At 33.2% G+C, this 14,508-nt stretch overlaps 1 protein-coding gene and 1 long non-coding RNA gene across 2 annotated transcripts; one reads left to right on the top strand and one right to left on the bottom strand.

The window, feature by feature from the left end:
• Positions 1–1,124: 1,124 nt before the first annotated feature.
• Positions 1,125–3,362, top strand: LOC110908640 (probable aldo-keto reductase 4). The gene is made up of 4 exons (XM_022153587.2): positions 1,125–1,599; positions 1,792–1,964; positions 2,068–2,170; positions 2,850–3,362. Exons 1-4 carry the CDS (start codon positions 1,186–1,188, stop codon positions 3,183–3,185), a joined length of 1,026 nt encoding a protein of 341 aa, XP_022009279.1. The 5' UTR covers positions 1,125–1,185; the 3' UTR covers positions 3,186–3,362.
• A 603-nt stretch (positions 3,363–3,965) lies between these two features.
• LOC118486261 lies at positions 3,966–6,802 on the bottom strand. The gene is made up of 5 exons (XR_004878137.1): positions 6,507–6,802; positions 4,966–5,051; positions 4,590–4,863; positions 4,299–4,373; positions 3,966–4,180 (listed from the first exon to the last, which is right to left on the bottom strand). It is a non-coding gene; the product is annotated as an uncharacterized LOC118486261 (long non-coding RNA).
• Between the last annotated feature and the right edge of the window lie 7,706 nt (positions 6,803–14,508).

Raw genomic sequence — 14,508 nt, 5'->3', positions numbered from 1 at the left:
CACTGTATATATTTCATACGTTAGTGTCTCTATCTTTAGAGTTGGTTATCTATAACAAATTCTCCAATCAACCCTACCATGTGCATTTCGTGTTTGAACGTTTACATAGTTGATGCTCCGGTATAACTCTTGAATTGTACCTTGGTAACAGTCTTGTCAACGAACGTCGTTACTTACGCATCCCATTCCAACAATAAAACCAAAAAGTAAAAAGGAGACACAACGAGTTATCTATCTTCTTAAGTATTTAAAATAATTTATTTTAGAAAAAAAAAAACTAATATAAATAAGATAACTTCAAAAAGGCATTCAAGATTCACATGTGTAAGCAGCCAGAATTGACTAAGAAATTCATTATTTCTTGGAATTTTGGAAAGGAGAAACTTCAAACACATTCTAATTCTAGAATACCATACATTATCAAATATGGCAATTCTCAATCGCCAATATATTTATTCTATGTAGTGTTCTTTTATTGGTTCCATTTGCATAAATAATTGTTAACCGAGTAATCTGCCTTGCATTTTAAATAAAAAAATAACAACTGATATCATAATGAGGATTAAGTTAATTTCGACATTACTAGAAGATATTTTTACCACTTTAGATTCTGAGGCATCACAACATGTGATTGTGGAACTCATGAAGACTAGAACGAACCTATTTTGTGACCAAAAACCAAATTAATTTGAAGCAATTTAAACTAAATGATTCCCTTCCGGGTAATTGTGGCCCTCCATAGAATAATGTCTACAATAATGAAGTTTTTACCCTACAAATGTACTGTATTAATATATTCTAATTAAAAGAAATAGATTATAATTATCAATAAAGTAAACAGATGTTACAAATAATTAAATTAGTTTTCAAATCATTGCTGATAATAACACTTGTAGGAGAACATTGTATGTGTCTTTTATCTATTTAAAAAAGATTGATTTTTTTTTTAAGTCAACACAACTACTTCAAAAAAGAGACATAACACGAGTCTACAAAGATTGCTTATTCGCCCACTTGGGACTATTGTGAGCCGCCATACGTAGGGTCTGACGTCCTCAGATCCATATGGAATTAATTCTACTTCGTACCGACTCCGGTTGCTATAAATAGGATTGGTTCATGCCTTCATTTCATCATTCAATCAGTACAAGAAGAAAATAAATTTAAAACAAAGCTGTATCAAAAATGGCAAGCAGAGTACCAAGAAGGCATTTGGGTTCACAGGGTTTAGAGGTCTCAGCTCTGGGTTTAGGATGCATGGGCATGTCCGATCTCTACGGAGCTCCCAAACCCGAACCCGACATGATCAAGCTCATCCACCACGCCATTAACGCTGGTGTTACCCTCCTTGACACCTCCGATGTCTACGGCCCCAAAACCAACGAAATCCTTCTCGGCAAGGCTTTGAAAGGGGGGATGAGGGACAAAGTGGAGCTGGCTACCAAATTCGGGATCAAACTCGACGGTTCGTGGCAGGTCCAAGGAGATCCAGCTTATGTGAGGGCTGCTTGTGAGGCTAGCCTCAAGCGACTTGAGGTCGATTGCATCGATCTCTATTATCAGCACAGGATTGATACTAGTGTGCCAATCGAAATCACGGTTAGTTTTACATGATCCTTGCCTTTGTTAGATAGATGTATATATCAGTGTTTTCGTCCGTGTTATTTTACTTTAAAATTTAATAAACATGATTGTATTGTATTGTTTTAGTCGATGTATTTTATTTAGAGGTGGAATATATGCATTTCGCGTACAATTTGGGCTGGATTTTGATGTTTGTTTTTTTAACAGATGGGCGAACTAAAGAAGTTGGTCGAAGAAGGTAAAATTAAATATGTTGGATTATCAGAAGCATCGGCATCGACTATTAGAAGAGCACACGCTGTGCATCCAATTACTGCCGTACAAATGGAATGGTCCTTGCAGTCAAGAGATGTTGAAGAAGAAATTATTCCCACTTGCAGGTCTAATATCGTCTTTCCTCTTCTTTTCTTCTTATTTTAGGACATTGTAAATCATGAAGTACCCAAACTTCCAAAGTTCTTATTGTTTATAATACTTTTTCAGAGAACTTGGGATAGGGATTGTTGCATATAGTCCTCTAGGACGTGGTTTTTTCTCACATGGTCCAAAGATGTTAGAGAAGTTGGAAGAAAGTGACGCCCGTAAGGTATGTTGTCTACACTTTTATTTTATTATTTTCCAATATTGTTCGGTTCCTTCCATCTATCTATTGCAATAAGAAGACATTAAACATCACAAATCAACTTGATTACTTAAAAAAAAATGATATCTAAACGGTTTAGAAAAATTATAAGTGCTCCTATGAGGTTTTGAACTTGCTTTGGTTACTATAGGGTCTGCTATTGAAGTAGCAAACTCAATTGAAATTTGTTGTCCCAGACTCCTTTTTTAGTTTTGTCATGTTAGCTTAGTGAAGGAGTTCGTTTTCTATGAGAATATCTAGTGTCGGATTTTTTAAGAAGCCGAGGACAAAAACTTTAAAAAAAGCCTCCGATAAACATTCATTAACTATTTGCTTGTTTTCCTTATAGTTGAAATACGAATAGGGGTAAGGTTGCATAGGGGTGGAACATTTTTGCAAATATCTAATGATCTTTTAACAAATGATTTAATTAGTAGATTATCTTATTAAAATCACATTTTAGGAATCGTTTTATAATCCTTTTTTCCCTTGAGAATATTCATATGAAATTCCCCCTTAGATGGTGTAATTAAAAATCCTCATAAGAAATTTCCCTTTAAAATGGTGTAAGCTATATGTTTTCTTTTAAATGCTTTGCTTGTTAGAATTAACTTTTAAAGTTGAGTCTATTACTTTTTTGCAGCACTTGCCAAGGTTACAACCTGAAAATCTTGAACACAACAAGATTATGTACGAGAGGATTAATGACCTAGCGACAAAGAAAGGGTGCACAACTTCTCAGCTAGCATTAGCCTGGGTTCTTCACCAAGGAAATGATGTTGTACCCATTCCAGGTACCACCAAGATAGAAAATTTTGAGCACAACATTGGAGCTTTATCTATTAAATTAACACCAGAAGATATGGCTGAACTTGAATCTATTGCATCACCTGATTCAATCAAGGGGGATCGATATGGTGCTGGTTTAAAAACATATAAGGACTCAGAGACTCTTCCATTATCTGCATGGAAAGCTTAATCAAACCATACGAGTGTTTTGTTTATGCGTGTGCTCCTATATCCATAATATCATATTTGTTTTCTTTTAAGAGATGTTTTTTTAGTTTTTAAACCTTCGTTGCACTTAATAAGCGTTTACTTTACTATTGCATGTAATTTTGAGAAGAATAAATAAAGGCTGCTTTTTTTGTTTGAAGTGCATGCTTGAGCGGGTTTTTTTTTATGTCTGGTTTTGCGTGGCTAGTACATTTTTGAAGGTCTCTTAGACACTCACCCTAAATGACACTACAAGAAAATGAACCTAATGCAACTCCGATAAAAAGTTGCATTTGGCCCTGTAAAGGTTGCATTAGGCCTAATGCAACCTTTTATCGGGGCTGCATTAGAAGCAGTTGCATTAGATCTAATGCAACCTTTTTAAGACCAAATGCAACCTTTTTTTAAAGTGTTGCATTTACTAGTCAAATGCAACCTTTTTAGTATGCAACCTTTTTTACATTATAATGCAACTTTTTTTTGTGTTTTAGTTACAAAAATGCAACATTTTTTACACTCAAATGCAACTTTTTCTATAAAAATGCAACCTTTTTTCTAGGCCTAATGCAGCCATTATTATTTTTTAATAGAAAAAATGCAACCTTTTTTATAGCACAAGCAACATTATTTTCACACAAATACAACCTTACAACATAAGTTCAATTGCTATTAATTGATATAAATTCAATAGTAACTACACGAAAACAATAATAACAAAGATATCATTCATAATCAAAGTGTGTACTTCAACATGTTTGTCGAAAATTAAATAACTCTACAGTCAATTACAATAATAAAAAAGTGAAAACATTCTACTCATCTCGATCTCCAACTACTTGTTTCATATCCTTCCGCATCATAGCTTCTAAGTTGTCGCTGGCTGGCAAACTCTTTTCGCATAGTTTCAAGCTCGACTTTTTTTTCTATAATGACCATCTTCAATCCTTTAGCGCATTTCCAGCAACTAGTTTTTCTCAACTTCAACATGTAAATTAGTTGAAATCAGCCTTAAAAATTAATAACTTGATAAATAAAATAATTTCCTAGCGAAACATAATGCACAACACAGAGACATAGAAATATATTTTAAGCATACCATTCCACCACTACCTCCAAGTTCAACGGCCATGTGGTAATCTCTGTTTCCATCAAGCTCTACAAGTGTGACTTCCTGCATAATACAAGAATTTTGGTAAACATTCTTACTTCCAACCATACTTGTGCCCAAATAAACAAGTGTTATACCAAAAATAACAATGAAAAGATTGAATGTCTAAAGTTACAGTCTACACATTTTTTAAACGTACAGTCCTCCTCATTTCTAAACCTCAAAAAGACTACTAGAATAACTTTTTAGAAGGATGCCACACAAAATATCAATTCTAACCTCCTACTTGTGCATTGGACAGAGAGAAGAGTAGTGTCTTGTCTTTTATCATTTTTTTTACTACATGAAGGAAACACAAATATCAATTGAAATATTAAAATTTTAATAATTTAATCTAAATAAAATAAAACAGGTACCATAAAAATAATTTATAAATAACTTTTCAAATATTCAAAACCACCAATGGAGGACCCCGATTGAAATCTAAATACCCCATCGCACTCTATCTTCTTCATCTAACCCATCAAACCCCATGGCCGGAAAAACATGGTACCTGTAAAATATTAACATATAACCACAAACACTTTAACAAAAAAATTTACATCCCTTTCTATGAAATAGAGTATAAAAACACTCTTTTTAATAACAATCTTACCACTTCCCTCGCTAAAAACTTGGAAGAAACAAAAAGCTCCAGCACGCCGCATATGATCCTTGATAAAAGATGAGATGTGATGTTACCTGAATCATGAAACAACTCTCTATAACCATACAAAAATATGATTCTAGATTATTAGTAACTTAATATAAAAAGAACAATGTCACCATCAAAAATATCAAAGTTCTTAGACCAGACTCCTGAATACCAGACATTCTACAATATAACTAGTGTCACAAAGTAAAATCTAGTATCACTAGGTAGCAGACAAATTAACAAACTAGAACGAACAAAGTAACTGATAATTTAAGAGTTCAGTGGTGATGAAATTAGTAAAATACATATTAAAATATCCCATAAAGCTTATTTCAAAAAGGGACCCATAAAGCTTGTTTATTTATTTTCCAAAAAAAACACCCAATTTACCAACATCAAAATCATAATGAACTTAAGGTCCTGCCATGATGCAAAAGAAGGTAACCAAGTTACCAAAACTGTGTCAATCACAAAAAAACAGTAAAACAAGTTAAAAAACTATTTTTAACAACAAATGGCCAATTTATTAGACTATCCACATCAAGGATGTTTGTAGGTGATTCTTGGCCTATGTGGAGGGCATTTGTGAGAGGGATGGATTAGTGGGTGTTGTAGAGGATGACATGGAGGGTGTTCATTCTTAAGGATTCTTGGGGAATTATGGTGAAGAATGGGGGAATGGTGAGTCCTTTCTTTTTTTTATTTAGTTTAAATTTAATAAAATAATTATAATAAGGTTGTTTGTGGGAAGGATATATATATTATTGTTGTGGGTAAAAAGTGTTTGTGGAAAGAATAAGTGAAAAGCTGATGTGGCATGCTGATTAGGCTGTTTGTAGAAAGGATAACCTTTCACTGATGCGGATATACACCAAACAACCCAGGAAGTGACTTAATAACTACACAAAAACAATACACATATCTCAGCCTAAACCACCAGTACACAAATACAATCAACCAGTTTTGACTTGTGCCTAAGCCCTGCACTCCTACTCATTTTACCATCTCTAATACTAGCAAGCAACACTAGTCTTGGTACAAACACACATTCATGCAATTCTTTAAATGTCTCTAACAATACCAGGCAATGCCCATTTCTAGTTAAATAATATATATTGGAATACCACGATATGCAATCTCTTTGAGGAGTTTCATTGAACACCTTGTGAGCATATACTTTTGGCTTTGTCAATAGACATTACAAATCTACCAAAAACTTTCTTACCTCACTAGTCTAAGTTAGAGTAACATAAAATAACATGTTAACAACAATTTCATACCCAAATCTGATAGTTAAGAAACCACTATACATGATAATCAACAAACTGAAAAAACCATAATATATATTATAAATCATGTAGATCCACCTTTATCTGTTTAATTTTGAGAATGATTAAAACTAACCTAAAAATAAACAAATTTTCCTAAATTGATACAAAAGAAAGAAAAATCCCCAATTTTCTAACCCAATAGATGAGGTAAAAAAGAGTGAAGGATGATACCGATTGTAATCGTGAAACGCCCAAATGATATCGAGTGAAAGAGAGGTCAATTGCACAGTGACGACGGTAAACCTCCTTGTTCCAGTCGCAATCACTACAAATTCTGGTTCAGTTTTCCATAAACACTGTGAAGATCGATGTCCACCAGAGCTAGATTTTGCGATTATCAATTGATAGAGAGGGAAGTGTGAGAGCAAACGAAATATTGGGTTTGAGAGGAGTGAGCAAATTAGGGTCAGAGAGGAGTTAATTTGGTGTGTTGAAGTGTGGGCGGGAATCAAAATATTGGGAGAAGCGGGAAGTTTGAGAAGGACTTTTCGTTCTTGAAAGTAAATTTAAATATTATTCAATTTCTAAAGCTCGATGTGCAAATAACTTCAAGGATGTGTGAATATGTACTTAGGTAGTCCCTTTTTAAATAATTTAATTCGGCTAAGATTTATTTAAATTGTATAGTCTTTGGTATAAAATTACAAAAATAATTTTTTTAGCAACACAAAAGTAAGGTTAATATTAATAATAATATTGAATACAATATTCTATTTCTTTTTACCTTAGAACCACATCTTTTGGCTCACTATTTTTCTAAAAACACTCATAAGATGCGGTTAAATAAGAACCACATCTTTTGGCTAAGGATTTTTTTCAAAACATACATAAGATGCGGGTTAGAGTGGGGAACCGCATCTTTTGGAAGCACTAAGCATCTTTTGATCACTTATGTACTAGTGTTTGTCGATTAAGTCTGTATTATTATCTTATACAAATAAGTAATTCACCAAATAAGCTCAATACAATTAATGGTGAGGCTAAATTGGAAAAATTAAAAACTTTTTGGTTAAAACTACAAAATCAAGTAGTTTTAGGTGTAAAGTGAAATATCAATTTTTTTGAAAAACCCCAAAACATGGGGTACAACACCACAATGCCTTAACTTGTTGATGATTTATATTATGTAAATGGTATTTTGAGTTTAGTTTTTCAAAATTTTCGTTTGTACAATTATATAAATATTGTCGACGAAAAACGATGAATACTAACTTTATTTTTATAATAATATATAGTTTTTGTTTTTCTTTTATTTAATATATTATAATAGTTTATTATTATATTTACTTTAATTAACATATTCTATATTTTCCCCTTTTTTTTAAACCATATATTTCCTATACTATTTTTTTAATAGTTCTTTTTTATTTCTTTTTAAGAACATATATTAATTTTTCTATTAAGATGACTTTTATGTGAGAGTTACTTTTAAAATTTCCTAATGCAACTTTTTTAACAAAAGTTACAAATTTCAACTAAATTTGCAACCTTTCAAGAAAAAGGTTGCAATTTTTAATAAAATTTGTAACCTTTTAACAAAAAGGTTGCAAATTAAAAAACCTATAAATTACCAACCTTTTTGTGCATCTATGTCTTGTACCCAATGCTTTGGGTGTTTTTCAAAAAAAATTTGATATTTTCACTTTTCACCCAAAGGTATTTTCTAAATTACTTTTAACCCAAAACTATTTGTTTTCTTTACTTTTAACCCAAAACTTTTTATCTTTTACTATCTATCCTCACAATTTTTTTTTACTTTCAACTTTAGTCTTTTATAGTTTTCATTTTTCGCAAATTTTTCGCTTTATGCTTCGTTCTAAATTTTGTGGGTTAACACATCGCAATGTGCGTGCGTGGTGTACCATTTTTACGTTTCGTTCTAAACTTTGTGAGTTAACACCACGCAACGTGCGTGTGTGAGTGAACGTTTTGACATTGTCTGTTGTTTTTCCCGTTTCACAGGTTCAACATAACGTGTGGGTCCTAAATCGACTTAGTTATAACTAAAGAATCCCCGCCGCAATTGCGGCGGGTCGTAATTCTAGTTCAATATAATTTTGCAACCTTTTTTGAAAAAGGTTGCATTAGATCTTCTAATGCAACCTTTATGTTCAACAAAGTTGCATTAGAGTCAAATGCAACACATTTGAAAAAGGTTGCTAATAAAAAGTTGCATTAGGCCAATTATGTTTGCGAAAGGAAAATTTAAAAGACAGATTTAGCGAACGTAATCTTCCAATCAAAGAATTAACACCTATAGTTTTCCTAGAAAATTAACGACTAACTTTGTGACCGTTAAAAAACAAACATATTAGCAATCATTTTAGGGGCATTGTATTTTTTTTAGTTTGCCACTACTTTCCGTCACAAACATTACAAGAGAACTAGGCTATCATTGTCACACCCCAACCGATGACGGAAACATCGGAGTGAGATGAACGAGATTGTTCAAAACATCATAACATACTAAAATGTGACAATAATTGAATAATCAAAATTTCATTTCATTGTCAAGCTACGTGGCTAAGGAAGATTCTCATCGAGTTGGGTCAGTTGCAAAAAAAAGGCCACACCTAGTTTCTGCGACAATATGTCAGCTGTATTCCTTACAAAGAATCAAGCATACCATGGCAGAAGTAAGCACATAGACATAAAGTATCACTTTATTCGGAACTTGGTTGATGCTAGGCAAATTGAGCTAATCCAGTTGGTGTTGATCAGTTCTATTACTTACGAGGGAAGATGGGATTAACTACTCTTTGAATTACGTAAGGGTTTTAAGATTAATTCACAAAGTAGTCATTGGTAGTTTTTTAATAACGGAATAGTCCATATTGTTGGACTAGTACCGAGTCTTTAGGGTTGCTGAGTCTATCTCGTAGTTTTCTTTGTATTGCTCTTGTTTACGTTGTAACTCTGGCGTTATTTAAAGCAATCTTCTGACAATTAATAAACAACGATTCCTGGTTATTTGATATCACAAGTAAGAGGTGGTGGTAGTGGGTCAAGGAGGTGGTGCGAGTTAAAGATGAATGTTGGGAGATGAAGAAAGTAGAGAGTATTTTTAAGGGGGTAGGGGTGGTCATCACTCACCACTCACTCATCACTCACAACATCCAATCAATTTCCGTCATGTCATCGAGCTTTATTCCATCACTAGTGATGGTTTTTAGTGGAAATGTCCATCACTCACCACAAACTATCAAAATCATTATCTATATATACAAAAAACAACTTGCACCCCTTCAAAACACACATGTCCCTTTTAAGTTTTTTTATGACAACCTTTTGAAGCGATGCGATGTTTCAGATTTACTATTTAACATCCATATGTCCTTTAACGGTGGTTTCGATAAACCGATGTCTCAACTAAAACAAACCATAAAAACATTAAAATGAAATATTAGATAATTAAACCGTTGCTTTGCATGAAATATTAAATAATCAAACCGATAAGTCATCTAAAACAAAGAGACAAAAACATTAAAATGAAATATTATTATATTAATAAACTAAAAAGAAATCACCAACATGATTTGCAACCGACAGAAAACATTAAATTGAAATATTATATTAATAAACTACAAAAAAATACCAACGTGCTTATCTTTTCCGTTCGAACAGAAGACATTACGCAACCATCTTACGAAGAGGGGTGTTGATTCATCACACCGGTTCACGATACATATGCATATCGAAATGAAATAGTATCATAGGATTAGGTTCAAACGTGAACAAAATCCCAAGGGTGAACTGCGTGAACTGATCTTGGCCCTTGATTTTGTTTTAAGATGATAAAGGATAAGATTGTAATTACACATTTTAATTAATACTAATTCATTACTGTTATTAATCCAAATCAGTTACACCAACCTATATTCTTGTGATTTCAAAATATCTAACAATATCCTAATCACATTTAATTAATATAAATTCATTATTGTTATTAATCCAAATCAGCATCCAATCCGAAATTGAAATTCAAATTCAGCTGTCATTTTCAAACGGGTCCCTCGTACACTGGAAATATGATTGTTATAATTGTTATAATCTTTTTTAGATTTATTCCTATTCATTATTATATTATTACCTATAAACTATATCTAAATCAGAAAGTATTAGAATTTTATATTTAAGCCACCTTGTCCTCTTTAATTTATTAATATCTAGTCTATCTTCCATAGTTACATATCAAAATGTAGTGTTTATGTGATATTTAAAAATTAGAAGGTACATAAAAATGGGATGTTTAAAAATCATCCACTAATTGTACACATCAATTTTTACACATGCATACCTATATTTGCAACAAATGCGTTATCGGCTGTCATAATAATCATTCTAATGTGTATTTTTGTGTCATCAACCAGTTCCTTACACATACTATTGTCTACCACAAAATCTACTATTCAAAACTCCTATTCGCCTTGTCGTATGCAAGCGCTTCTTTCAGTATTTGATCACGGTGCTTGTTTTCATCTGAACCAAGTCTACTATCCCATATTTCTGTTGTTACCCCGAACCAAGTCTCCATTTGTCGCATAGCAAAAACGCCACTATCAACCGAATTTCAAACAATCGCATAGCAATGCCCCATCAAAGTCCCGCCACTTCGGATGATTAACTGATTTTCAAGTACTTTGCGACAACGTCTTTCTATAGAAAAATAAAAAATATAAAGTTCACATGTGTACAACTTGAACATACACATGTGTACACCGGTAATTCTAATGTACACATGTGTATACCGAACCGGTTCACATCAAATGATCCAAACAAGTTTTTGCAAAAATTAAACTCTACCCAACTTAAATAATATACATCAGGACATCAGAAAAACAAAAAAAAAATGTTTATTGGCTACAAGCCCTAGATTGAATAATCCGGCAACAGAAAACGACACCAAAACATATAATATCTTAGATGATATCGGTGTACCACGGTGGCTTGATAATGTTTGTAGATTCCGACCACTCTTAACTGCGTATGATTACATGCATGTATCATCAAAATTAAGTATAATAGTATGTACACCTGTGTACAAGGATCACTGTACACCTGTGTACAAGGAACTGTACACCTGTGTACTGAATCGGTTGAAGCACATATTTTATACACAGACGTAAAAGACCACCGATTACACATGGGTCAAGAGACCTATGTAAAGAACATAGTACATATATGCATTTAATCCATTCAAGCATAACATTTAAACCGAACATTGTTTTAATCGAATATTAATCTGCACAAAAACGACCACATCACACTTAAATCCAGCAACTTATACACACTATATTAAACAATTTAAGTTATTTGAAAACTATGAACTACAAACCCTAGATTTTACATGAAACAAAAAGGGGGAAACAATGAAACAGAGCAAGAACAGAGCAAGAAGAAATCACTATATGCATTATTATATACCTTGATTTGCCACCAGAAGTAGAAACACGATAGAAGGTGATGTTCATCTGCATCAGAATCGTAGTCGATTTGCTCTTAGAGAGAGAGAGAGAGAGAGAGAGAGAGAGAGAGAGAGAGAATAAGGATTTTTATAGATTGGAACAATGATCTTTTGGTTAATTGATATATGCGACAATTGAGGGAATTGAAGTTGTTTTCAATAAAGGAAATGATTATGGATTTAGAAGATGGGAGAGATGGAATGACTAATATACCCTTTTCCATTTAATTAAATAGTAAAAATTAAGCAACTATTTACCATCATGCCATTAATTTAAAATCTCAAGATGATGAAAATCAAGGGTCCATATCTGTTCACGCAGTTCACTCTTGGGAGGTTGTTCACGCTGGAACCCTACCCTAGTATCATATGTATATACATAACTGTTAACCAAACTAATGCATCGATTAAAGCATTCAAAAGACATACAATATTTAATTAACTACAAACTTAAAATTAATAAACTATAAATGGGCTCCCACATTTTGGGTTCTGATTTCGATTTTACGCCTTAGCCTTCGTTCGATTTGTATGTGTATTCTTTATCTAATTTTGTTTGTTAGTTTCACGGTGTAAGTATATAGGATAAGTCGCATATCCAATGATATAGATCGACATGGTAGTGATGAACAAGAAAAACCCAATTGCAAATTTATCTAAGGTGTGTAAATGATTTGATTTCTATTTTGATTTTGATCCAGGTTCTATGATGATGAAGATTCAAGATGGATTTATGTGGTGTGTTCAAAGAATCGCTCAAACAATGGTGTTGACGTCAAACAAAGAACTGGATTTTTTTATCAACATCGACGAATGGAAACAGAATGGTGTTGACATCAAACAAAGAACTGGGTTTTTTTTATCAACATCGACGAATGGAAACAGTCTAACAAATGCGGCATTTATAGGGGTCTTAGTCGCCGACTTAAGATGTGATTTGAACTAGAATCAAAGCAAGACTGGTGATGGCGATAACAGATACCAAATAAGGAGCCGAATTGAAATCAGGTATGAAATTTGTCTCTATTGTGAACACCCAGATGATGTACTAATTTATTATATAAAGTCTTTAAAAATGTGTACTTTTTTTTATGCAAATGAATTAGAGTGTCCTGCCCTATTCTTTTCTTTGCATCAACAAAGATACCGTAACACCAAACAAGAAAGTCAAATGTGAGTTCAAATTCAAGCAGGCAAATTTGATGTTTTGAAGAAATTTTATGTAATCAAAATCATTTTTTTGTGTCTTAAAAGAAATTCGTTTACTTTTTCCCAAATGTATATGTTTACTCACTTCAAATTCAAGTAGGCAAAATTGTGCGTTGATCATAGAAGAAACAAATCTTCAATTTATTTAAATTTATAGTTCTAGATCGATGTATTTTTTTGGACATTTGGGTTTTCTCTGCTGTAACGAGTGCCCGTTGCATAAGGAACCAATGTTATCGTTTCAACATACTCATTCTTTTCATAAATAGTTTTACGTGACGGTCCGCAACGCGCGTTTGTGATTCAATATTTTAACACATATTTTATTCGGTCTAACAGACTCGCAGTAACGCGCGGGTTTGCGTTAACTCGTTAACAAAACTAAACTGAATTCAAAACAAATTGTTCACACGTGATATGGTTCACGCATTATAAATTTCCGCTGTGATGGAGTATGGAGACGGTGGTGTGCGTGATACTTTCACGAGTGATGACTCATCCATTACTGACCACCCCGGATGGCCTAAGGATTCAATGTTATATATAACTATTGGCATCTTGTAACCATTTATATTAACTTTTTGAAACGGATCACCCATCATAAAATTAGCCAACAGATTACCATCGATCAGAAACTATTTAACAACTGAAAATGCCTGGCCGAAAATCTTATCCGAAATCAATCTTTTTAGTATTTATCCCGAATTGCTGAGGCGTCAATGGACTCGGTGATTTTTTTTTATCTGCGATTCACCAATCCAATCCGTCAGTAATTAATATACCTTTTACTTCTTTTAATAATCCTTAGGTGAAAGAAATTGATTAATTAAATTCATATTTACCTATATATTAAAAACTTAATGGAATCAACAGTAATAATATACATTTATTGAAAACAGAATGGAATGAACACTAATAAAAATAAAATTAAATGAATGGTATCGGGTATCGGTATCCATGGGCGGACCTACATAGTGGTCAGGGTGGGCGGCCGCACCCCTTGAAAAAAAAAAATTTAGTGTATATTTTAGGCAAAAAAACCCGACCGCACCCCTTAAAAATATGGTTGAACACCTCATCCGCACCCCCAGCAAATAATTTCTGGGTCCGCCACTGCCGGTATCGGTATTAAATTTATCAAACCAGATGTATTTTCGGTACCGGTTCGGCACCGGTGTTCATCGGTTTTTACCCTCAAATACCGGTGCCGTACCAGTACCGACCGGTACCGTACTAATACCGACTGGTACCGTACCAGGTATATTCGGTACCGATACCCGCTTTTGGGGATTTCGGTAACAGTATTTTCGGTACCGGTTGGTACCAAGCTCATCAAATCCTGTAGCAACGTAGCAATGCAAATAATTGCACTATTTAAAATACTTTTCATACACACAGTAAGTAAACTGTATTTCGTTGGAATGAGGTTTTATATACACAACAACTTATTTTGCTTTATTTTTTGTCTTGTTCTGTAATTAATGCATTGTAGCATATAAA

Source organism: Helianthus annuus, chromosome 14 (assembly GCF_002127325.2).
Source record: "Helianthus annuus cultivar XRQ/B chromosome 14, HanXRQr2.0-SUNRISE, whole genome shotgun sequence".
NCBI lineage: Eukaryota > Viridiplantae > Streptophyta > Magnoliopsida > Asterales > Asteraceae > Helianthus > Helianthus annuus.
This window is presented reverse-complemented; position numbering and strand designations above follow the sequence as displayed.

What these genes read in the sequence shown, in the direction of transcription:
- LOC110908640 (XM_022153587.2), top strand. Translation starts at nt 1,186, where the DNA reads ATGGCAAGCAGAGTACCAAGAAGGCATTTGGGTTCACAGGGTTTAGAG. An exon ending in GTGTGCCAATCGAAATCACG is followed by an intron (nt 1,600 to 1,791) that starts GTTAGTTTTACA and finishes TTTTTTTAACAG; the next exon opens with ATGGGCGAACTAAAGAAGTT. An exon ending in GAAATTATTCCCACTTGCAG is followed by an intron (nt 1,965 to 2,067) that starts GTCTAATATCGT and finishes ATACTTTTTCAG; the next exon opens with AGAACTTGGGATAGGGATTG.